Here is a 24916-nt window from a genome sequence, read left to right as displayed (position 1 = left end):
ATTGATTTTACGTTAGTTAATCATCAGACAAAAATAAAGAAGAATAATAATTAACTAGCATAACAATCTCTTACCGTAGATATTTTCCTTTCTCTGGTGAGGCTGCCCAGGCAAGGTGAAACAGGAGCTGTAATTCTTTATCAGGGCACTTTGTGTTTTTACACTGTTAGTCTGTGCAAAACAAGTTGCCGTGCAAGCGGCGAACGTGGGGCAGGTTGGGAGGTGGTTGTGAGATACCTCTCAAATGTCTTTGAGCTTGAGCTTTCTGAGCATGGATCCCCCACACAAAGTGTGTTCTTCATTCTCATTGCTTGTGCTCATTAAGTGCTGCCATTTATTTTTGTGTGTCTGCACAAATATATGGCTTTATTACTAAAGTGGTTTGTTTATCTTTGCTGCTGCTGCATTTATTTTAGCACTCATCTAAACAATTAATTAGGGAAACACTTGAGTGCCGAATACACTTCTTCAGATACCACTCAGTTGGGTTTTTTTATTTATTTCCAGGAGCATCAAGCATTTAAAAAAGCCCATCTTTTGCATTTTTTTCTAACCATGCCTTTTTCCCTCTTGTTTGAAGTTTCCACAGCAGAGTACATTGCTTTGAAAGATCACGGGCCCTGTTGAGAGTTCAAAGCCCAGTAAAGATGATGCTTAAAGTTCAAAGGCTCTGTGGAGTTGCATCTTCATCTGCATAAAATTGTTTCAACCAACTAGAAAGATAGAAAAGTTGCCAGGAATTTCCTGAATTTCTTTTTTTATTATTATTATAAAGAAAGCTTAATTGGGGAACAAGTGTGTCACTGCTAACAAGTTCAAGGAAAGCGAAGCTCCTTAGATGAAACACTGCTTGAAGGTGTACAGAGTGTAGGAAAGATTTGACATGTGCTGTGACCCTGTGAGAGTGAAGCTGTGAATGCCTGGAAATCAATATGAGATGTGTAAAGGTTCATGATGTTGAAGTCAAGAAAGAGTTGAAAGTGTTTGACTGCATCTTGGGCAGAGGGATTCAGACAATGGATTTAGACGCAAGTTTTAAAGATGGGGAAAAGTATTTCTAAGAAAAAACAAGTCAAATAGTTGAAAATTAGCTCCATGAAAATAGTGTGTATGTTGTAGCAAAGCACAACTACGAGTGGAGGTTTTGTCAGTTCTTCCACTGGCAGAGAATGGAGCCTCTGATTAGGTGGCAAAATACAGGGTTTGGGGCTGTTGGGGGAAATAAGTATCTGTTGATTCAAGTTCAGGGCACTTTGAGGCAATATTTAACCTAGAATTTCTCCCCACGCTACTTAAGCATCCCTTAAGCCATCTCAAATGCCTTGTATTGATTTCTTCCATTTCCTATAAGCTAACTTTTGGAGCAAGCATGCCAGACTGTAGTGAGGTAGATGGAAACAATGCTGGCAAGGATTGCTCTGCTGTTACTCACATCACTACAATTGCAGTGTCTTTTTACCTCAATTTTTATTTTTTTTCATGATTTCTTCAGAGTATTCCTTTGAGCTCAGAACATTTTATTCTTTCTATTTTACAGGGAAAAGCTAGGGCATAGGGAGATGAAAGGCCAAATTGTTCAAAAGCATTTAGGCAGTGAAAGATTCAGATGGGCATTGAACATTATTTTCAGAAGAACTTTAACACTCTATTCCTAGAAATGAGTGATCCAAGGTCAGATTTTAGATTGTTTTGCAAAAATAATATTCACCTCTTCCAAATCCAGTTAAATGTTGAAACCACCCAATATGCCATGTTCTTACCAAATGTCTGGGTAAAAGCTAGGGTTGGGGTTTTGTTATTGTTTTTTAAATGAGTTAAGTGTCAGCAACAGCAATCGTTCCACTCTTGTGCCTTCTTTTATAACTCCTACTCTCTGGACCTCTTCCTCTTTTGTCTCTTTGTACTGCTAGTTCTGGCCTTTCCTATGCTGTCCTTAGAAGACACAAGCTCAAAAGTTTAGAGCTGTCAGAGGGATTTAAACAAAACTTCATGTCAGATACAACAAGACTGGATAAACTGTAACTTATAAAATACATCATGTTATCATGAACTCATAAATATGTTGATATCTTTTTAAAAACAAGGTGTAACACAAGACATTTTTGTTGTCTTGTGTGCCTGTGGCAACAAGGAACATGCTGGAATGTTCCTGGAATCACCATTGAATCATAGAATGGTTTGGGTTGGAAGGGACCTTAAAGATCATCCAGTTCCACCTGCCTGCCAGGGGCAGGGGCACCTTCCACTAGACCAGGTTGCTCAAAGCCCCATCCAACCTGGCCTTAAACACTTCCAGAGATGGGGCATCCACAGCTTCTCTGGGCAACCTGTGCCAGTGCCTCACCACCCTCGCAGGGAAGAATTTTTTCCTAATACCTGACAGAAACCTGCCCTCTTTCAGTTTGAAGCCATTCCCCCTTTTCCCATCACTACAGGCCCTTGTCAAAGTCCCTCTCCAGCCATCTCCAGGCCTCCTTTATGTACTAGAAGGTGCTATAAGATCTCTGATTCTGTTTCTTTAAAAAAGAAAAAAAAATTAACTCCTGTGTTCCTGCTACGAAAAACTCATCTTGTGTGTGAAATTTGTTAGTGAGTGAGAGCTGGTTCCCAACTGATGAGTACAACAATAAAACAGTAATTTAACTGATGTTGTCTGCTAAAGTTAAATAAGCTTGCAATATATTTCTGTGAAAGTTAAGCTATGTTAGCAGGGATGTCATGGAGAGGCTACTTAAATTCCTTCATTGCCATTTCACAGAATCACAGGCTGGCTGAGGTTAGAAGGAACCTCTGGGATTCATCCTATCCAACCCCTGCTCAAAGCAGGATCACCTGCACCAGGTTTCTCAGGGCTGTGTCCAGGCAGGATTTTAATATCTACAGGGATGGAGAGCCCACAAACCTGCATGGGCAAACCATGCCAGCATTTGATCACCGTTAAAATAAAAATGTTTTTCCTTATTTTTAAGTTGAATTTCCTGTATTTTAATTTGCGGCCATGGCCTCTTGTCCTGTCATTGAGCACCACTGAGAAACCTCTATTTTCTTTACTTCCTCTCCATCAGGCATTTTTAGACACTGATAATATCCCCCTGAGCGTTTTCTTCTCCAGAGTGAGCAGTCCTAGCTCCCTCAGTCTCTCTTCATATGAGAGATGCTCCAGCCTCTTCCTCATCTTCGTGGCTGTTCACTGGACATCCTCCAGTATGTCCACATCCCTCTGCTGGGGAGCCCAGAAAAAGATCCAGCCCCCCAGATATGTCTCAGCAGAGGGCAAGGATCACCTCCATTGACCTGCTGGCAGTGCTCTGCCTGATGCAGCCCAGGATGCCATTGGCATTTAACCGGTGAAAATAATTTGCAATACAGAACACAGGTTTTTCATAGTGACAGTGAAAGTTTATAAATCACAATTAACTCTCAAAAATTTGAGGATTTTGAAGGGATAATTTTGTGGTAAAGCTATTCTATTGTGAGTATTTTTCACTGCAGAGTTGCCTCCTATTTGAACTAGGACTTGAGTGGCTTCTCAGGAGTCACAGCGCAATTAGAGGTTTCATCAGAGCAGTGATCTGGTAGTCTTATCAGGAAAAGCCAGTCTTCAGTGATCTTTGTCAAGCATTCAAGTGAAAGAAGAAATAGAAGGAAATCCAGGACTATAAGATATATGTGCTGGGAAGTTTGATTTGCTGCTAGTGAATGCCAGAGTTGGAGACCATAGGGCTTTTGAAATGTCATTAGGGAAAGATGTGTCCCTGCCTATGTTAATTTATGTAAACATGATCTTTGTAGAGTCTTTTTGAATTGAAATAGAGTGTCACAGCAGTTTTCTGCTGTAAGAATGGATTAATAAGGGAGGACATCTTAATTTTGTGTTTCCATTTTTTTTTTAGCATCTGTTCTCTGAGCCCTCTTTCTCTACTACATCCAAATATATAATTAGCAGATGGTCAAATTTAGGGGTTAACTTGCACAGAGGGCATGTTAATTCACTTTAAAGCCAGGAAACTCAAATCAGTAATCGTTACCTGGCCAAGGAAAAGGGAAACAATGACCATCTGCTAGGAAGCAAAGAGTAAGAATTTTGTGTGAGGGAACAAGAAAGTGAATTAAAGATTAAGGAGAATTAATGCAAGAACAGGAAGAAAAAGAAGGGAAAGAAGAAAAGAAAAGGTAAAGAGGAAAGGAGGAGCAGGCAGCACAAGAAATAAGTAGGGTTTTGTATTTTCATTTTTTGTAGTTTTACTTAGATGTCTCCCCAGTGTCAAGATTTTGTTGTGATATGATGTATATATCTAGTGACAGGCCAGGTATAAAACTATGTCCCAAAATAAAAAAAAAATCTCTTGTATTTTGCATATATTCTTTTCTATATTTTACAAGTGGGAAGTGCAGTGACTTCCCATGGGAGACCCCTCACAGAGCTAAAGGCTGGAATGCCATGTCCCCACCCTCTCCCCCTGCTGTGCTACTTACTTGAGAATTTCTTTTCCAAAAGCTCTGACAAGCAGGTTTTTTTGTAAGCCGTATGGACTGATGTATAAGATCCCAATTATTCTCCACCCCTGAGATCTAGAAATGGGAACGGACCAAACCTGGACTCAACAAGAGGCACTGAGCAGCCGCTTTGATTTTCTCACTGGTGTTGGTTGACTGACAGCCATTCATCTCACAGGGCTGGGAAAGCAGTGACTCTCCCTAGGGATTTACACTGGGGGTGAGTGGTTGGAGGGGCTGGCAAAGGAGGAACGTCTCAGGCCAGGCCAGGCCAGTGGTGTTTCCATCAACCTGCAGATCAGGGTGTTGATGCAGTGCTGATGTGCAGGTCCAATGGCACCGACTGCTCAGCTCTATCTTCACAGCATTTTCTGAATTTGTCTTGGAATGTCTCTCATCCACTAGTCAGCCTAGACCAATAAAGCTCAGCTTCCATCTCATCACACAGTGACGGTTTCTTTAGGGACAGATTAGTTAGTAATGACATAAAATTGCCTTGATGCTGTAAACCTGATTTATGCGTATTTATTTACCCTGCCACCATGTATAGAATCTAATTCTGCATTTACTTTTTTTTTCCTCCTTTATCACCATCTAGTGCAAGTATCATATGATTATTGCCAAGCTGCAGATGTGGAAGTTGGCCCCTTCCTTCAGAAGTAAAGCAGAGAGTACCAGAATTCTGGCCATTCGCTTTCCATTTATTACACAGTCAGCAGGAGAACTCAGGAATTTGCAAAAGCTGCCATTGTCCTATATGAAAAAACGTACATTGAAATTCTTCAGATACATGTACAGCTATTAGCCATTTAAAACAGTTTAATATAAGTGGCTTATTTCAGAGAGCAAGAAAAGTAGATTCTGGCAATTTTGCCCTTGATATCTTTTCTATCTGTGTCACACTTTAGTAAAAATTTACATAATAATGGGTAGGGAAGTGTTGTGGCACACTAACCGGTGCATATTAGTTCTTAGTCGCTTTCCCAAAAGGCTTGAAAATGCAGCAGATCTAATCTAGGTCAAAAAAAAAAAAAAAAAAAAAAAAAGAAAAAAAAAAACACTTCCATTTTGTAGGCAGAGGACATTTATAGAGAGCATTTGTATTCACAAGGGTACGGGAATGACAGAGTGCGACTCCTCCAAAAGAGCTCCCCGGTGCAGCTGAAGGCTGACAGCAAAGTAGGACTTGTGGCCAATTAACAGAAAGGCCGTCATAACTTGCAAGGCATGGAGAGAAAAAATTGAGCTCCATGGGATCATTTTTCACTGGCCATTTACAGGGCTGTTACCAGCATGGAGCATTTGGGCTTCGATGCCAGTGGGGCAACGGGGGCAGTCTGGGGCTGGGGCACTGCCACCCTGCATTTTACAGGCAGGAGGGAAAACAGAGCATGGGGTGGAATTTGGCACGTCCCAGTTGTGAATCCTTCTCACATGTGAGTCCCTGCCTACATTCAGCTAATGTATTAATATTAGAAGTGGCACTGCTATAATATGTGCTGTCATTAGAGTGGCAATGAGGTTTCCTGGCTGGTGACAGGACTGGTAATACGGTTTCCATCAGGGTGCCAATTATATCAAACTATTAGCAAACCTGAGCTAATTGGGAGGTGGCATCATTAAAGGTTGATTTCTGCAGTATTCGGCAATTCTGTCAGGGATTGCTTCGGGAGAGAATCGTTGCCATTGTGCTCTCCAGTGACTCCATATACAATAGGGCATGAGGATGGTGCAGGTAGGAATCAAAATGCATCCCTGTCTTTTTCTGTTCAGCAGAATTTTAAAAACAGTTGGATTTTTATTTCTGGAATCCTTTGTCAGAAATGGCTGTATTTGCTATTCAGGCAGTTCACGTTTTTCTCTGGTTTTTTTATGGAATCCGCCAACAAAAATCTCTTAATACTTGAAACACCTCTTCTAATACTAGAGTGGTGTCTTCGATGGAGGTTAGCTAGTTGCACACTAACTGTAACACAGAAAAACTGCCAGGCAAGGCTCCCATTGCACTGCACCAAATGTAACAAATGTGAAAAATCTCATTGCCCAACCATGCACCTGAACTCCTTGTTGCAATAGGTCTTCTCAGTGGCTTTAGTGGAAAAGAATTTTTAATGTCTTCACTGTCTTTTGGAAAATGACATTACAGGTCGTGGTGGGTTTGGTTCCAAATCACACTGTTCAGGCAGCTGTTTGTGATTTACAGAGTGGTGTTAATGTTTAACTTTTGGTGGTGGAGGAGCGAATGTGGAAATCTGGAGAGGAACATTTGGAGGGGAAAAAAAATAACAAGAAAAAGAAATCCTCCTTAACTTAAACTAGCTTGAACTCTACTGGATTGACAAGAAGCTACTGTCCCCATTGAGATTCCAGGCTTGTATGAAGCCAGCACCTGTTCTGCTTGCAAATGCACACACAAAAGTGAGCTTCATTCACAGAAAGAAAGAAACATAGCGGGACTTCACTCATTTAGCCTTCCAGGGCCTTCAGTCCCTTGATCTGTCAGCCCCTTAGAATTCAAACGCAGCCTTTAAAAGAATTTTCAATTCACAACATGATGACTTTGTTGATGTCCTGAATGTGAATGTATTTTGAATTGAATTTGTCTGCCAGGATTCCATTACTTGCTAAAAGAATACAGAGTTCAATCATCAGATAATCATTATAGCTGTTTTGAAGTGTTTATTTTATTAGTCTAGAAGGTAAAGCAAATTTCATACTTTTAAGTTGTTGCAGGCTTTGCAGGCTCCCTGATAAGCTCTTGTATTTCTATACCCCATGGTTAGGGTTCAGATACTGGCAGCAGGTGATAATATGCACAATGCAGAGAGATCCAAACTGACAAATTTTGACAGTTGAAAACTATAGAAACTAATAAATCAGACCAACAAATATGAGGGGGTTTTTCCTCCTGTCTCTTTTCTCTTTTAATTCCCAAAAGTTAAATTTTCAGGCCAGAGAAACTGCAGAATATTTTTCTTCAAGCAAATTAAAACCTCAGAGCATCTTGTAGAACAATGTGTTTTAATTCCTGTCCACATCGAAGGGTTATTTTCTCGTGTTGATGCATGTGTGTAATTCCTGGTAACTTTAACTTAGGAATTGTATAGTCAGTTTATAGAGCTGTGAGAGACTTTTTCACACCCGAAGCAAGATGGAGGTTGCTGTATTCATTCAAGCATGAAATCCTGGCTGAGAGATTAAGCCTCTTACACAGATCCCAGTGCCGTTAAATGCCAATGAGGACCGTGTAAGCCACATCTCCGAGTGGAGGAGAGCTTCCCTTTGTTAGTTGTTCAAAATTAGAAATGTAAACAGCTCTCATGGAGTAATTAGTCTGTGTTTGAATTGTGAGAAAGTGATAAAAATAATGACATGGCGGAGCTCCTAGCGATGTCACACAGCTGTATCTTACAGCCTAACAAAGACATGACTGCTCTGCTGGGAGGTAAATGTGGGCCATAGAGCAGAAGTCACACGGGAGGAGAAGTCCCATTGCATAAGGTCACTAACAGCTGTTTGAAAAAATCCCTCTTGCTTACAGGAGGAACGGCTTTTTTTGAAGTTTCATGGTGAAAACTGCGATTTGTCATAATTCCACAATGCACACATGTGTCCTCCAAAAACCCAGGTTCTCTGTCAGCAGAAATTCATGGCTGCAGTGGTGTGAGAGCCCTCACCACTTGCTCTTCTTTCTCCCCTCCCTAACTCCTAAATGACTGCTTTAGTGAACCTGTGGCTTCATGGTCCCCCTGTAATCTGTCGCTGCCATCTTTGACGGTGACTCACATAAAGCTGTTTCTAGCTATACACAAGGTGTTTTGCCCGTGTCACTGTCTTGCTAAACAGGTTTCTGTGGAAATTAAATAAAAAAAAATCACCACCACTGGTGCTAATTGGTGCCTTTGGCAGGCTGAGCAAGGGCTTGTGAATTGAATGTGTCATGGAGAATTGAATGTGTCAACTCTCTCCCAATGCTGGGACCTTGAGGTCTTTTTCTGGCACTAAATTTCCTTTGAAAAAAAGAAAAAAGGGGGGGTGGGGAGGGCGGGAAGAGAGAGAGAGAAAAAAAACAAGCTGAAATAAAAGATCTTTTCCCTTTTTTTTTTTATGAGGTGTTGAAGTTGAGCATTGTAGTGTCCACACTGAAGTGTTTGCTTGTCAGATGCCTTGAGAAGTAGAGCTGTTTTCTGCTGTTGTTTCTCAGGCATCCCATTTGTTGCCATTAGATGCTGAGCAGCACGGAGTGGCAGGTTTTATTCAGTCTGTTCAAGCATCTGGCAGGATAGCCATGAAGTTGTTGCCGATGTCCTTAAGGGACTGTAGGGATCTGCATGATTCATTCAGTATTTTTTTCAAGGTACAAAGAAGAAATGTCTTACGCTGTAGTAAATACTGTTCCAAGTAGAGCACAACCAGCTTAGCAGAGCGCAGGAGATTTGCTGCTTTGGAGGCACTGACTGGCAGCACAAGCTCCCGTGCCTTTGGGCAAGAATACACTAACCCACGTGGAGTTAAACTGGGCTGTATTTCAGGCTGCTGAGGATTGGCAGAACCATGTCCACAAACCAATTCACATTTTAAGTTGCCCTGACTAGGAGGGGAGAAGGTTATCACTGCCAGGCTTTGAGTTATTTGGGTGTCAGAAAAGCCTCATTGTGGTTCAAGCTGCTGTCGAGTTTGTTGGTGATGAAGCCAAGATTATGTGTGCAGGAGGCTGGAGAGGGGAGGGTTGCGGTTTTTTGTTTTTCTTTCAGTAGGAAACGTACTTTTTCTTTTCCAGTTGGGCCATTTGTTTGTCTTTGGCAATATTACGTTTACTTTGGGAAAATGGAGGGAGGAAGGTCTTTCAGCAGGGGACAGCTACTAGTCCTAAAGCACAGATTAGCCATATCCTTTTACACAGGTATCTTCCCTTCCAATATTTCTTCAGAAAAGACTGAATTTGGTACTTTCTCTTATGTACTGAGCCAAAGAGATTTTACACTGAAGGTATCTTCAATGCAGTTTACATAACATGGCAGCAAGAAACTCTGGAAAGTCCATAGGCTGAGAGATAGCATTTCTTTGGGGACCACATGCTCTGTTGCCTTTTCTGTTCTTCTGTGTTTTCTTATTTTCGAGTCCAGCCCTGACCTCTGCAGCAGATTCAGGTGTCCACAATAAGGTGTCCATGCTCTCCTCAAACCACAGTAAACTGGGTCTTGTTGTGGGTTTGGTTTTTTTTAAGAAGTTACAAGCCAAATGTGTCCAGAGAAAAATTTTTATCCATGTGCGTTTTCAGAAGTGTCAGTCTGTGAGCTTAGAAGTCTTCATTTTTGTCAAGGTCCGATAACCTGCCTGAAACACCTGCATATTTCCCATTAAGCTACTGTTTTCTTCCAGCCCTCATTCACAGACACATTTTTCTATCCTGAGCTATTACTTCCCAAAAATGACCAGTTAAAGGGTATTTCACAGCATATTCATCTTTCAAGTGCAGTTCTTTCAAGTAGTGCCAAGAATGATAAACCAATAGATTTCAAACTTCTCCTTATCAGAATGAACCCACAGAGCTGAAATCTAAAATGAAACTCTTCGGGCCCATGGAAAAGGACATGGCAATTGCAAACTTGTGATTACAGCTTGATATTTTCCCCTCTGAATTCTCTCTCCTGGTTAAAAAGCTATATATTAAAAATCTAATAAATGAAGAAATAATAGAAGATAGGCTTTGGGACTAGCTAGCAGGATAGAAAAATGCTGCAGTGTTGTCTCAAAGTTGCACTATTAAATGTCACAAACTCGGATTTGTTTCCTATTTTTCTATTTTTCCTGTTTTCATTCTGGAGAAAAATAATTCAAATTTTCAGAATTTTCCAGTGAAATAAAAGGTTTACAAACACTCACAAGAAGCACAAACAGGCTGTGGCTGTTTGTGCCACTGAGAACAGTGTTCCACTTACTGAAATAATTATTAAACCATCTCCATCATAAAGTGTGAAATTTTAAAGAAGCTGTTGGCAGTATGAAAAATGTTTCTCTCAGCTGTGTTATGTCTGCATTACCTGCCTGCCCATGTGTTGTAGTGCCTGCAAGTGATTTTCTGTGTCAGGGATAAACTTGCTGTATTCCTGCTGGGAATACATGGTCACCTTTGCTTGTTATGGAGGTAATGATTGTTGCTGGTCTGGCTGCAGAGCTGGAGGGAGGATTCCCAGTGCCATGCAGGGATTGAGCCAAGCAAGAGACAGCAGAGGGGCCATTCTGGATTCAGCCCTTCCATCCAAGGACCACCTCTACACAGTCACTTACAATGTTTGCTGTGTTCTGCTCTCTGCTGTGCATGCCCTCTCCTTGTCTCCTTTGCCATTATGAGGATGCTGCATGGCTGAGCACAAGTGGGCATGTCAGATGGGCTGGGATGCTTCACCTTGGCCAACATAAGGGAGCTGATGCAAACATCATCTTTGCTCACTGCCTAAAGCACAGATTATTTTATCTGTGTCATGCTCCAAGGGAATACCAAGGCTCGTGAGCCCAGGTTTCTTTTATTTACTGATTGGTTTTGACATTTCTCTGGAGTTGTAACAAACCTCTGACTGTGCTTAAGAGAACAGGGTTGCTTTCTGATTCATCAGTAAAACCTGCATCATCTTGTGCGATGCAAAGTTGGTTTTTACTTCAGGAGCCACTTCTGCCTCCAAGCCGGCATTCCCCAGCATGTTTTCCCTCTCCCCATAGTAGCTGGGTCACCAAACACCACATCTTCATCCACAAGCTCTATAGGAGCTTTGGGTTCTCTCCTTACTGCGGTTCCAAAGCAGGGACTGCCCATATCCGTGGGACAAGGGCTGGATTCAGCCCCGCCGTATTTCCCCTGTGGATAGAGTAGCAACCAATTATTCCCTAAGGGTATTCCTGCATTTACTGTGCTAGATGGGAGCTTTCCCAGCATGAATTCTCCTTATGTCTGTACCTGCAATCTTGTGTTATGGACATAAGTGTGGCAAGTGGTGCTCTCAAAGTGGTTTCCCTCCCGCTGAAAATAAAGCTGAAGTCACAAGCTGAGATGTTGTGTTGAACATCTCACTGGCAACAAGGACCTCCCTCTGTAAGTTCTCTGCATGAACCCTGTGCACGCCCAGGATTAGGGCTGGGACATTACAGATTGCAGTGAGGCAAATCCTGGTCCTTGTTTGTCCCACGCCTGTCGCATTATAGCTCTTTCCCTTGGGGATCTACCTGTGAGCCCTGACCTCGCCCTGGGGGTGCTGTTGAGCTGCCTGGGTTGTGTGTGTTGCAGCAAAAGCTACTTGACATGTTTGCAGTGGAGAAAGTGGCAGCAACCCGTCCCACAGACCACCCAGTTGTACCGTGCTGTCAAAAGGAAAACCACAGGATTAAGGCAACTAAACCCACCCTCTTTACTGAAGATTAGGCAGATACAGGGTGAGCAGAGCCTCCCTTTACACTGTCAACCATCAGCAGCCTCCATTATCCCACCATGGTGAATTCTCCTGTAGCTTATTTTTCATTCTTGCAACTGAGATGAGTGTCCTACCTCCGGTCCTGCCTGGTTTCAAAAAGGAGGGGAACCAACCTTAGCTCTTTTATGTAAGGCCCTTTAAATAAGGTCCTGCTTTAACCTGATTTTCTGCCTGGGATGCAACAATGAATTCCTGCTGCTTGAGCTTGCCATGTTGCTTATATTCAAAGTATAATGGGGAGCCTTCAGAAAAATATAACCTTATTTACACTGTACAAAGCCAATTGGATTTTGGTTAACAATTTCTAAGTGATTACAGTTCACTAACAATGTAGGTGTGCTATAGATGCAATGCACAGGAGGGGACTTTTTATTTTAAACCAAACAGGCTTTCTTTTATTCATGTCATTCAGGCAGCCTCGGGATAATTCACATTTCCAGCTTTCATATTGTGTTGTTCAACCACTGTTTTTTCTCCCTGCCTATTGTACTCTTACAAATCGTACTCACTAATTTCTGAAAGCTTTTCATTTCTCTCTATAGGTTGTTGTTTCGTAACATTTTATACAAGAAAAGCTGCTCTTGAGGCACAGAATGCACTGCACAATATTAAAACTTTACCTGGGGTGAGTACATTTATTTTTTGATCCTAATTATTTTACTGCCAGAAAAATAGCCCTTTTACTCTCGGTCCTGCTTGGTGCCCCAAATGACCTTGATCTCTGCAAGGAGGGTGGCAAACCTGATGGTCTGTCCTGTACCAGTGCCAGTCCTGTAGCAATGGCATCATTTCCACGGGCAGCTGCTCTTCTGTAGAAAGTCCCTTGGCTGGAAATAGTGCTGATACCTGCTGACTAAAGGCAGTGACCAAAGTGCAATGTAGATTCATTTCTAATTTTTTTTTATTTAAGGGGGAGGGAGGGAGAGAGAGGAGGAAAAATACGGCAGAAAAACACTATGCCAACAGGACTTCAAGTTTCAAAAGGGAGAGAGGAGCAAAAGACAAGAAACAGCCAGCTTTGTTAAATGCAGCCTTTATTCACATGGTTTCTAAGCAACTTGAAAGCATCGGTGTGGTGGCTGCCCATCTCAGGATGTTGTAGAGCGTGGTGCCACATTGCTGCTTGCACAGTGTCATCCTGTTCCCTGCCACCACCTCTCCTCACCACCTGCTCCCACTGATAACTCACACCAGCACTCAAAACAGTCATGATTGTGTTGTACAAAGTGTTCCTTGCGTTTTCCTATGGTAGTTTATATTTAAATTGCAGGGCTAGAGAGAAGTATATCACTGGTAATTGCATGTCTTAACTCTGAAATTTTCTTGTTCCACACTTTTCATTTTTTCCTGCTGAACACAGCCAAATATTTTGAGGATAGAAAAGAAAAAAAGATAAAGGATGGAGGTTTATTCCCTCTTGATGTAGGAGAAATGTTGAAGTATATGTTTGAAGTGTCTGGTTACAGACATGAAAATAAATAAATACACTGTATAAACGAAGAGAGCATTGACTGGACTGAGAGTTATATGGCCAATATCTGCTTTAGTTCCTATGTGCTATATGTGAAATTGGACACTATATGTTTGAAAAATTCACATCTGGCCAGCTCACTTTATGCAACTCCTGTTAGGAAAGCCACCTTATCTGTCATGGAAATGACCAGCCTGGAGAAGTACGTGGGACAGTTACCTGTGAATCCTGCTAATTCACCAAGGCAAAATGGAAGTCCTCTGTCATTTTCAGGTGTAAATGCCCTAAGTGGTGGTAGGAAATCTGCAGAGGTAGGCCAGCCACAGGAAAACAGGAGAAAACTTGCGGCACTTGAGATTCAAGTGATGTTTTCCAGCAACTGGCTCTCAAAAGGGGCAGTGTCAAGACCTTACAAGCCTCCCAGTAGCAGGCTTGACATTAAGGTTGTACGGGAGGGATGTGTCATCCTCAGAGAGAAATGAAGGCTCTGAAAGGTGATTTCCTTGTTGTTTCCCATCTCCACTGCCAGGAAAAGCCGAGCCCTTGGACGAGTGCTCTAACCCAATTCAGCTAATGTTGCACTTAAACCAACTCACTGAATAACTGCTCTCCAACATGCTTTGAGTCAAATGGCTGTGCAGATTGGATGGACACTCTAGTGGAGGTGGTCCTGAGCTGCTGGAGCAGCACCCTGCCCAGACAGCATCCCTGAAGCTCTGCTGCAAGATCTACACATCACTTCTCCTAGAAATAGAGAGGGTCCTTTTAGAAACATAGAATTGTTAGGGTTGGAAAAGACTTCCGAGATCATTGAGTCCAACCTTTGGGCGAGCACCACCATGTCAACTAGACCATGGCACTGAGTGCCACGTCCAGTCGTTTTTTGAACACTTCCAGGGATGGTGACTCCACTACTTCCCTGAGCAGCCCGTTCCAATGCTTGACCACCTTTTCAGTGAAGTTCTTTCTGATGTCCAATCTGAGCCTCCCCTGGCAAAGCTCAAGGCCATTTCCTCTTGTCCTGTCGCTGGTTGCCTGGGAGAAGAACCTGACCCCCACCTGGCTACAACCTCCTTTCAGGTAGTTGTAGGGAGCATTAAAATCTCCCCTGAGCCTCCTGTTCTCCAGGCTAAATAACCCCAGCTACCTCAGCCACTTTTCTTTGCTCCTCTGTTATTCCCTGAGCCCCTCAAGCTGGTTGCTGTGTTTTGAGAGATCTTAGTTATCTCAGTGGGTGACGGGGAGAGGCAGTCTCCTCCTCTGACTTCTACACATTCAGATGGCAAAGCTGGCTCAGCTCTGCATTGCATCTTACTTGAGCAGTGCATCATTTTCTCCTTCACTTTTGCACAGCTAATGAGCAGGCAGCAGTTAAAGGCACTGCTGTACCTTTTGATTTTTTTTTAAATTTCAAAAATAATAGTTTTTCTAAAGCTCTCTCTAGTTCTTTGTCTTTCCAAGATGAGTTTTTATGTCCTGACTGTGAGGTTGCAAACTTTCCTTTTAAGGAAATGTGGAAATTGCATCCCTGTGATTCTGGGGCCTGATACAGCCAGAGATGTTTAGATTTTACTTTGAGATAAGTTGTTATACCTACTTTTTAAATGGACACCTCCAATAAAGAGAAGCAACTTGAATACAAATCTACTACTTGTCCTTCAGGATGATTCAGCATATATTATATAACAGATTCTATATTTTGCACGTGCAGTATGCTGACATTCAGCGTATATGGAGATACTGTTATGCTGCATCTGTGTATGCCCAAAATAACTTCATTTAAGCATGCTTTAAAGTTGTGGCACACGTGCTGAAAACACTTCACGTTAGCAGGATTCTCCATATATGAATTTTAGCAATTTCTGTATTGTTCCTCTTGCCTGCTAAGCAGCTTTTACTGAACAAGCAGGAATTGGTAGTGGATGGGTCCATGTGTGAAATAATCTCAGAGCAAATGGAAGCAATCTTCTGGCAGAGCTGCAACAAGGGATGAATTTGGATCAGGTTCATTTGGGCATCAAGTGTCAGCTTGCTTCCAGTAAATGAGGTATGGTCGGTAGGAGGTTCAGTAATAAGGTATCTCCTGGAAACAAAAGAATCTGTGCCTTCCACTTTTGCTGTAATACCACCATGCATCAGATAAGGCATCCTTAAATAGCCCAGGAAGAAAATCCGAGGCAAAGGCAAGTGATTTATTAGTGTAAGGTAAGGAAAGCTGGCAGAGGCAGGAGCAGGGGGCTGTAGGGATGCTGTGGTGCTTGGAAATCATCTGTGTTTTACCTGCATTCAGGTGTAACCTGCGCTGCTGCAGAGGCATGGAGGAAAATACCTCTGTCTTCATTAAATGAATGAGCCTAGATTATTTTTGGGGTGGTCTCTTCATTTCTTAAATGCAGACCTACTCCGTGTGGCTCAGTAAGGAGGTTTTGGATCGGCACCAGTGGAGCCAAAAAAGTGGGTTTTTTAGTGTGAAATTCATCCCCCTTCCAAGACTGCATGTTCAGTTTAATTTAAGTAGGTATTTGAGCAAAGCCTGCAGTGCTCTGTCTCTATCTTTGCTTTTTGCCTGGACCTCATCCTTAACAGAGACATGAAAACACAAGCGCTTGATCTGCTCCTTTGAGCTGCACCCTTTTAGTGGACATGAAGAAAATAAGACCAGATATAAATGATTAATGCAGGATCTTGGAAGAAAATATTGCAGGGTGCCTTGCTGTTTGATTACAAGCCTTGGAATTAGTCAACATTTCCATAATTCTAAACCAATATACACCTGTTTTCCCACTGTGATGTGAAGGCACAACTTAATTTAACAGAAACCCTGCTGTGCTAAATCTCTCATTAAATACCAAGCTAGTTCTGTAATTTAAAGTTGCAGCACTACTATTTTAACTGAATTGCCTTTGTATTATAAAATTAATAAGAAGTTAATGATGCACTTTGCTGTATTCTCTCAGATATTTTTTTTTCACAGCAACAACAACAAAAAAGAAAGATAAAGAAGAAAAACATGTCACCAGCTGACATCTCAAGGCTTTTCTGGTTTTAATCATTTTCCTGAGGATAGAAATTCATTTAAAAGATTTTTTTAAAAAATTTTAAAAAACTTTCTGCACAAGTAGGATCAAACATCATCTTTCTTACTCATGATTAGTATAATCTCTCTGTTAGTCATAATATTCCTTGTCATATAATGGAGCTTTTATCTTCCCCAAAAAATGTATTTAGATATCACTCGTTATGTAGGATTGCTGCTAGGCAGGGAAGATATGCAGTGTTTGAGAAATACAGGCATATTGTTATATATAAATCAGATCAACGAAACAGGGACAGTTCTCTTCTGTTTACTTGGTGCTGGAATCACAAGTAGCTTTTATGTCTTGTAAATGAACAACATGACTTTTCAGATGTGTCTTTTCAAATATAACATGGAAGCACACAGCTGATATCCTCATAGCTCATACGGATGCGGTTTGTATTGTTCAGCTTAGAGTCAGGTTTTCTTGTGGTGTTCATTTTGATTTTGTTTTAAAAGGCAGAAGGGAGAAAAGGGAAAACCTCAATTTGAATGTAATAATGATCTTAGAAATCTGCTTCTTTGGGCTGAGATGTAGAACTGAGGCCTTAACTAGTCTCATCTTCATTAAGAATCTCATGGCTTCGTTAGAGGTGTTTTAACTTCTATTCCCTAAACAGAATAATCCAATAAATTCCACCCATCTAAATTTATTCTGTACCTTCCATTAGATGTAATAATCTTGGTTCCCCCATGCTCTAATTTGCTACTTAGTGAAAATTGGCTTCTGTATAGAGGGCAAACCTCAAAGAGCCTTATGTAGGGACTGCTTTAACTGCCTTCATGGCACTGACATTTCTTCTTTGTTTTAGTTTTAACATGCTTTATTTTAAAAACAGAACGTGCTCTGGTTTGCTAACTAGTGAACCTGGTAGGATTTCCTGGCAAGAGTTAAGTGCAGATAGGTAACACAAGAACAGCATATGTTGGTTGGATTCTCGGAGCCAAATAACTGAATAAATGTACCTTTAATCTCATACAGAGGCTGTTTGAGGTCTGGAATCAATGGGCATCCATTGGTAAAATCTGCACCTAAAACTCTTTGGAGTCTTTGCTCTGTAGTTGAAGTTAGATAGATTGGACATGACAACAATTGTTTATTGCCTTTATGTACGTTTTTTGATATATCCTCATACCTAAGGTTATCACAGAAATAATTAACAGCCCACACCTATTTAGGCCTCTGCACTCCCATGCTTTTAACAGACTCATGGTTTGCGTGGTTCTTATTTCAATTGGGATATACATGTTCCAAGTAGCAGCAAACCATTTGTAGTGAAGTTCTGGCATGAAATTAGGATGTTAGCTGTATCAATTAATTTAATTAAGAGTTTAACGATGGAGAAATACAGTTTTGAGAAAGCTCTTAATATTTTAACAGCAAGGTGGAGTTTGTAGGATCTGTTTTGTAAAATATTCATGGTTTCCTTTTTTGCCAGATGCAGGCACCCATGACAAGTTTCTATGAAACCTCATTCAGCTTCTGATAAAATACCATCTGTCCAACAAGAAGCAAAAACCCCAAATATATTTCTGATTTTCACTTTACATTATGAGCTCCTTTCTAATAACTATCCTGGCATACTCCTTTCTGGAGTAGTGTTTTAATATCCAGCTCCCTTCTCTGCTTTAGGCCTTATGGTTTGTCAGTATTATAGGAACATCATGTAAAAATTACCTGTAATAAAAAGGTAATCATCCAATACGACTTGAATAATAGCCTGAATGTGATATATCCATGATTTTGAGAGATTTTGACAAACAGAAAGGGAATTCAAAGAGCAATTAAGTTAGTTAAGGCATTGCAGTGATTGATTTATGATGACAAATTAAACTAATTCAGTACCCATATAGCATGGCCAAATGCTGCTTAATGAAGGATCCAAAAAGTCTAGAACTGTTTAAATTATAAAAATAACCAGATGGGAAAGCAGAGAATTCCCAGGGAGCATCTATTCCTAGAAACTGAGCTATAAGACATTGAGCGATGTTAAGAAAGTGAATCAGGCCTATTCCTTCCCTTAAAATACAGTTCAAATGGATAAATTTTGCCCAGCTCAGAAAGAAGAAAAGTGTTTTTTTATTATGCAAACACACCACTTCCACCTCTGCCCCTCCAAAAAATGTTGCACTGACTTTGTCACTTCAATGAAAAATCAATATTTGCACTAAATTCAGGTACCTTATTAGAAAGGCTGGGTTTGCACCTACAATTGCTGTGAAACGCCTAATGGATCACCAGCCTTGGATTCATAAAATGGAAAAAAGTGATTTAGGAACCCAATGAAATCCCTGTAAGTAGCTGAATGTGCAGCTTAATGGCAGAATGGTGTGTGTTGTGCAGGTGTAGGGAGAGGGGAATATTGACCAAGTGAAAACAACTTCTCTAAATTGAGCAAAACATTTAATTCATAGTTATATTGTCCCTTTTTCTCAGTGAAGGATGGGGGGTCAAATTCACCTTCCTGTACAGCCTGATCATTAGGATAACTTTCTGGCATGTCAGGAGAATGCAGCTCATATCCTCTCTGACTTGTTTGTTGAAAGGATTTAACTTGAATTGACCTAACAGAGCCTTCACCACTGGACTTAGTTGAGATTAGAGGTCACTATCTCTCCTCTTGAAGCTGTTCCACTGTGTATGAAAGTGTTAAACTCTTGTGGGGGTGAAAGAAAGCAAGTCACAGCACTTGGTTGCCTAGTGCTGAGGGCGCTGACTCAAGTAATGTGATATCTGGATATGAGTCTGTGCTCTAGAAAGTGTTTTATTCTTTGGAAAAGCTTCAAACATTTGGAAGACACTCTCCAAGAATGGGGAAATGCAGGAAGATCCATTGACTTGAGGCACCGTGAGAACGTGGCCAAACCTTGATCTGCATTACTTGGGGGTTATGTCCCAGCCTAAAACCTGGGTGTGTCAGGAAGGTGAAGAGCTGCACAGGGCATGAGCATCAATGAGCTGTTTTAGACCCCAGACATTCCTATCAGGCTGTTGCTTTTCCATGGTGTAGCAGGTCTGGTGGGAAGCAGGAGCACATTAGCCCAGCTGCAAATGCAGTTAGATGCATTTAGCTTTTTTAGAGTGTTCTTTTGGAGTAGTTCGGGAATTTTTTTGCACAGCTTTGCAGTATAATAATATTGGGATGGAAATTAAGTAATGCATAATAATGGCTTGACCTTAGAAAAATTCACTGATGTGAAGCCCATCCCCAAAAGGACAGAGTGTTCTGGCATGTGACACTGGAATTTACCTCCTATTTCCAGAACTCCAACCAGTTGAGGTCATCACTTCGCAAAATCCCTCCAGACTGTTTTGTCCAACTTAGAACATCTTACTCAGCGAGGGTGGAGGATCAGTTCACAGGATATCACTTCCAAGCTGGGTACCCAAAAATCACTGATTCAGAGAACCTTTTGCTGCATACTTCAGAATGGAAAGCTCTGAAGAAAATCAAGAGGCCATCACTAGAGTACCCCAGGGTATTGCAAAGCTCACCAAGATTTAGGTGGGATGCTTACCTAAGGATAATAGCTCAGGCACTCTCTTAAACAGCTATTTATCCTTCTGCTGGTGTTAGCTGTTTTCTGTAATCTGGAACAGAAAGTACAGGTGCTTCAGTCAGCCTCATTAGCACCACGACACGAGCTATTAAAATTGCCTTCGTAATGAAAAACTAGTTCAGGGAGCCTTCCTAACTGTCTGACTACTCCTACAATCGTGAAATTAGAAAGGCAAATCGTAAACAATGTTGCAGGCATCAGGAAGCAACATCATTAGAGATGCCCTTGGATGCCATTTACCTACCTCGATAGCAATGTTTGGCACCCATGGATCTGAGTTATGTTACGACTAAAGAGCCTGGACCTCATGGTGTGTTTATCACAGGGAGACTGTTCAGCATCCTCCTGCCATTGTGTCCAGCCCTGTGAGCTGTGCTGCCTCCTTCAAACACCTTGTGCTGTGTGGTCCATTGCTATTGAAGGGTTGCAGTGGTGTCTTGTTTAATGTTTGCATTCCCATGGCAGTGAGGGAAGCTGAGGTATCCCCAGCCAGCTTTCTCCCATCTGAGTCAGGTAATGAACCACACTGTGCAGGTGCAGCATGCTGTTCTATGTGACAACGTGCACGATGAGAGAGAGAACATAAGTTCTGTCCTCTCTGTGGTCATTAGAAACCCCATAATACTGGAAAACCAGGTGAAACTGGGTGGCTTGATTGAGCCTTCTGCTCCAATAACACACTTTGGAAATCATATTCTGGCTAATTAAAAACACTCTTTGCAGATCCGGAGAGATAATTGATTTTTTGCTCTTTCTCTGTAAGAATTATCATCTTCATCAGCTTAGCTGGAAGATCTACTTCTTTGTCTGCTCTTCCTCCTGTGGTGTGCAGAGAAATCCTTCCTCCTCTTGCCAGCAGGGTCCCTGGGGCTGCTGGAAATACTCAGGGATTCATTTGGGTGCAAGCACCAATCTGGGGTACAGACTTGTTCATCTGATTGTAGTGGTAGACATCCAAAACCTTTAGAGACACTAAAAAGAGAATTCCCACCCCGAACAGTCATGGAAGACTCATAGTTGCAGACCTTATATTTTAGGCTGTCAGTGTGTGGGTCGAGTGTTCAGCACCCTCTAAAGCAAAGAGCAAATATCTATTAGTGGGACAAGGGGGAATGGCTTTAAACTGAAAGAGGGTAGGTTTACATTAGATATTAAAAAGAAATTCCTCACTATGAAGGTGGTGAGGCACTGGAACAGGTTGCCCAGGGAAGCTGTGGGTGCCCCATTCCTGGAAGTGTTTAAGACCAGGAAGGATGAGGCTTGAAGCAATGTGTTCTAGTGGAAGGTGTCTCTGCCCATGGCAAGGGGGCTGGAACTAGATGGTCTCTAAGGTCCCTTTCAACCCAAACCTTTCTATGATTCTGTGATTAAAGTGTTAAATACCTTTTAACAGGAAAAGCACTACCAGAGAGGACAAGGCTAATGTTTGTTTCACTTTTGGAATGGTCCATAATATCTGAAGGAGTGGGAAAAAAAGGATGGAATGTCCATTTTGTTGCTGAAAACGGTGATGGCTTTGCTCCCAGACTGTAGCCTGAGTATCTCCAGGAGCAGAGAAGCAGTCACTGAAAAAGATGCCACCATAACTCCATTTATTGGCAAAAGCTTATCTCTATTGCCTTGTGCCAGGGAAGTTAAAAAAGCAAAAACTGCAAAAGAAAAAAAAACCCACATTGAGCTAAACAGTCTTAAGCAGTGGTAAACAAAATGTAGCTTCCTTTGTGGTTGATTTTTATCCAGCTGCAGCCAAATATCAAAGCAATATCAAAGAAAAGCTACCCATTAATTAATTCAGACTGACTTCACAAAGCAAGCTGGAGCTTTTGCTGATATCTGATTCTGACAACTTCCTGATCTTCACAAGTTGTCATTAAGAGTGGCATTAAAGCAGTCTGCAGTCAATCCCATCTCTCACTCTATTGTAGCTCAGAGATGGGCTATCGGCCGTTGCGGAAGGGGGGATACGCAAGCAGGGGTTACAATAAGCAACTTTGCTTCTTTGCAAATGGAATTTGCAATTTAACAGGGAATCTCATTAATACACTGCCTCTGTCATTCATCCTAGGAATGCTCACCCATTCCCACTTGCAAACATTACAAGTTGCAGCGAGTGGAAATTTTCTCTTCTGAAGGAGAATCACAGGAAAAAAAGAAACGGAGAAAGAAACTGAAAACGAAGCTCGTGTCTGAAAGGAATAATTAGAAGTCTGTAACGATCTTTAAGAAAGCATGAATAGAGCCTTATCACTGATTTCAAGATAGAGAACATTGGATTCTGCATTGAGGAAAGTAAGATTGTGGAAAACAAGGCACTAATCATAGGATAAGATTAGTTTTAAACTAAGAACTCGGAGCAGCCTGGTCTAGTGGAACGTGTCCCTGCCCATGGCAGGGGGGTTGGAATGAGATGAGCCTTAAGGTCCCTTCCAACCCAAACCATTCTATGACTCTATAAACTGAAATTCAGATAACCTCCATAACTGAAGCTTGCAATGCCACCATGAAAATAAACACAACACTCCGGTGTTCCTTACCACTGCCAGGATCTCTCAGAGGGATTAAAGCCTCATGCAGAGATGCGAGGGATGTGATACCTTTATATTTCCATTCAGCTGTGAATGGCTCAAATGATTGAAGGGAGTTTGTTTTCTAGACCATCACTTGAGCAAGTATCCACCAGACAGCAACTAATATTATTTTGTGGCAAATTCCTGACAATACCTTGGAGGAAAATGTGCTGTGTTATTATACAGTATATTCATTTCAGATATTGCAAAGAATACAGAGTTGTAAGTGCTGTTGTGGGAGTACCTCACCAAGCATCCACAGCAGCATCCATGTAGATGGTGCATTTATTTCCTTCAGGGCCAAGTACTGCCCAAATGCCAGTGATAAATGGGAATTATTTTTGATTGTACAGAGAACAGAGGATTTACCATCATAAGAGGTGAAATAAAGCTTAGATCAAGTATCAGGAAAAAAATAAACAGTGTCTGTTCAATTAGAATAATCTTCTAAAGGAAACAAAGTTAAATCCCAATCCTTATGGAGGGTTGGGGTAGGAAAGTACTAGAAAATATGGCATAGGCAGTAATCCTGTACTGGCATTAAGTCGTTCAAGATGAGCTACTGGATTGTTTCATCTCTCATTTCTCCAGTTGCTAAGAAGTGAAGGAAATTGCTATGCTTGTGTGAATATAGAATACTCCTATTTGTGCAAAAATATATGATTAGCCAAAAAGAAAGATCTTGCTAAGAGCTTCAACCAGTCTAAGTGCCGTGCTTATACACTTGTGTCTGGAGGGCTCTGAGGGTTGCTCAGGCAGGCATGTCCCTTGCCTCTTGTGACCCTTTTCATTTTGCAAAGAATGACATGGGTTTATCCCAGTTTAAAAGTGGCCTGATAGCTGACAGCCCTCATGTCTGCCACTTGTCTTCCTCCCTGTTGACATGAGAGCCAAAAATAGAGAGTGTGACAGAAATTTCTTTTCTGCACCCATTCCTCTTCCCCTGTGCTTTTCTTGCCCTCTGCTAGCTTTGCTGGCACTGCAACAGCCCTCAGGCTGCATTAGCCTCTCTCAGAAAAAAATAGCATATGCCAAGAAACCAGGAGTTCAAGACTTCCCAATAGCTCTAAATGCTACCTTTGGAGCAGGTAGGATGAATGGTTGTAAGAGCTTTTAGCTCAGTTGGTTTTATCAGAGGACCTTCCTGCTAGCTCTCCGTGGCCTCCAGCTGTTCCACCCGAAGCCATCTCTGCAAAGAGATTTCTTTGACCTTTAGGCAAGTCGCGCATAAAGATGTTACTCATGGGGCACAACGTGGAGAAAACTTCTAATTGAGTAGCAGAAAAGAATAAGTAAGGGAAGGCAGCTTTTCCCATACTGACATTTATAGTCGCTAAATGAAGCATATTGTTGCTTTTTTCAAGAGAATCAAGGGGCCCTGTCTCTGGACACGGGCATTAAGGTTCACGTTTGGGGTCAGATGCTGGTTCAGATGGGTGGAGGCAGGTTGGTTTTTGACTTACTGTTCCTGATGCCATCCCTTTTACTAATCACAGCTTGATCCAAACACCACAGCCAGCTGGAACTGACTCACTCTTCAAAAATATATGTTTCTGCTAATGTCGTCCATTTATTTTTTGTTTGTTTAACTTCCCAAACACCTATTGACAGAAACATTCAAATACCTTAGAATTCCTAAAGATTAGCACTATAAATATATACTGTGTGTGTTTAGTTTGAGTACAAACCACTTTCCTCATCCCAAAGAAAGCACTAGCAGAGTACATTAGCTACAGAGATGCTAAAAAATTAAAGAGTGAGTTCATACAAAGGGTGGTTAAAAATAACATGGTTGCTTGACGTGATTCTTACTGTTGTTTGTACGTATACACAACTAGAGGTTCATATTTTGGTGTGGACAGTGTGTGTTTGTGTATCCTTGTGGCTGGAGACTGCAGTGTCATTCTGTTTTCATAGATGGATCGAATATCAAGGTATCTTTTTCATTCTCTCTCCACAGCCAGATTATTTTGCCACTGCAGAGTATTGGCATAACACTGAGAGCTTTTATTTGGATGCTGATACTGGATAGTCGTGGAAAATTCCTGTAACTTCAGCTCATAGAGAGCTTAAATAGAATTTATGAGCCATATCCTCATTTGGCGTAAAATATTATGGCTCTGCTTGTTCAACAATAAAACTGTACTACTTATCCCAGCTGATCTCAGTCAGGAGAGTAGGATTTTTGACATCTTCATTCAAAACCTCTTTTCTACCTGAATGCTTTGGCTATTCCCTGCAATATTTAGAGGCATGCGTGTTGACAAGTAGTTTGGGG

General features: G+C 41.5%; 1 protein-coding gene and 1 long non-coding RNA gene across 16 annotated transcripts in view; both read left to right on the top strand.

Annotated features, from left to right (window-relative positions):
- Positions 1-24916, top strand: part of LOC135415034 (uncharacterized) — a 621260-nt gene that overhangs the window by 332323 nt on the left and 264021 nt on the right. The gene's annotated exons all lie outside the window — the stretch shown is intronic.
- CELF2 (CUGBP Elav-like family member 2) overlaps positions 1-24916 on the top strand; it is a 558920-nt gene that overhangs the window by 444526 nt on the left and 89478 nt on the right. For all 15 annotated transcript variants that reach the window (XM_064656529.1, XM_064656521.1, XM_064656523.1 and 12 more), the window contains one exon: positions 12506-12588. In XM_064656529.1, coding sequence (XP_064512599.1) covers positions 12506-12588 — 83 coding nt within the window. The remainder of the gene's footprint in view (positions 1-12505; positions 12589-24916) is intronic.

Source organism: Pseudopipra pipra, chromosome 5 (genome assembly GCF_036250125.1).
Source record: "Pseudopipra pipra isolate bDixPip1 chromosome 5, bDixPip1.hap1, whole genome shotgun sequence".
NCBI classification, from domain to species: Eukaryota; Metazoa; Chordata; class Aves; order Passeriformes; family Pipridae; genus Pseudopipra; species Pseudopipra pipra.
The sequence above is the reverse complement of the archived record's forward strand: the minus strand, read 5'-3'. Positions and strand labels throughout refer to the sequence as shown.